Consider the following 817-nt stretch of genomic DNA (forward strand, 5'->3'; position numbering starts at 1 on the left):
CTATATATATATTTATATCCATACTATAGAATCATAGGCTCATATATACTTACATTTATACTTTATTATAATATATATATTATATATATAATATGTATTATATATATTATATATGTATATTATATATATATATTATACTTCATATTATAATATACTATATATTTTAATGTATTTATACTTTATAACATTTACTTATACTTTATAACATTTACTTCTACGTATACTTACATCTACATTTACATTTATACTTATATATTATACTTACCATTTAACTATATTTACACTTATATTTACATTTTACTCATGTTTATATCTTTATACATACTTATATTTATATTTTTATATTTATATTTACGTTTCCCTCCTTCACCCCATCCCCGGAGCGTGCGAAAACCCCCCCTCGGGGGCCAGAATAATTCTCTAAAATCAACGAAATCGCTAATTTTAGGAGTTTTTTTGGTTTTGGGGGTGTTTTTTGGGGTTTTTTTCGTTTCTGCCCACCCGAAGATGCGGCTGAGGAGCATGGCGGCGTAATCACGGAGGGTCCAGTGGTCGTTGAGGGGGTTGATGGAGGCGGCCAAGGGTTCAAGGGCGCAGTAGGTGACGGAAGCCACCAAGCTCCTCAGGTAAGAGCCCAGGCAGAGGAAAGGGTTCCCCACCAGGCTCCGGGCCACGTGAAGCAAACGGTTCAACTGCTCCAAATCGTGGCTCACCGATTTTACCTACCGGGGGGGGACACAAAAAATATGGGGGGGGATTTGGGGGGGAGCTCAGCATCATGCCCTCTTAGCCCTGCAAAGAGTGGAGGGTGGGCACA

At 37.8% G+C, this 817-nt stretch overlaps 1 protein-coding gene across 1 annotated transcript in view; it reads right to left on the reverse strand.

Annotated features, from left to right (window-relative positions):
* Positions 1 to 501: 501 nt before the first annotated feature.
* Positions 502 to 817, reverse strand: part of TAF6L (TATA-box binding protein associated factor 6 like) — a gene marked incomplete at its 3' end in the record, with an annotated part of 11,976 nt that continues 11,660 nt past the window's right edge. The window contains exons 3-4 of the mRNA XM_014962223.1: positions 783 to 792; positions 502 to 722 (exon numbers count right to left, since the gene is read on the reverse strand). Coding sequence (XP_014817709.1) covers positions 502 to 722; positions 783 to 792 — 231 coding nt within the window. The remainder of the gene's footprint in view (positions 723 to 782; positions 793 to 817) is intronic.

This window comes from Calidris pugnax, unplaced genomic scaffold (assembly GCF_001431845.1).
Source record: "Calidris pugnax isolate Ruff unplaced genomic scaffold, ASM143184v1 scaffold1685, whole genome shotgun sequence".
Lineage (NCBI taxonomy): Eukaryota > Metazoa > Chordata > Aves > Charadriiformes > Scolopacidae > Calidris > Calidris pugnax.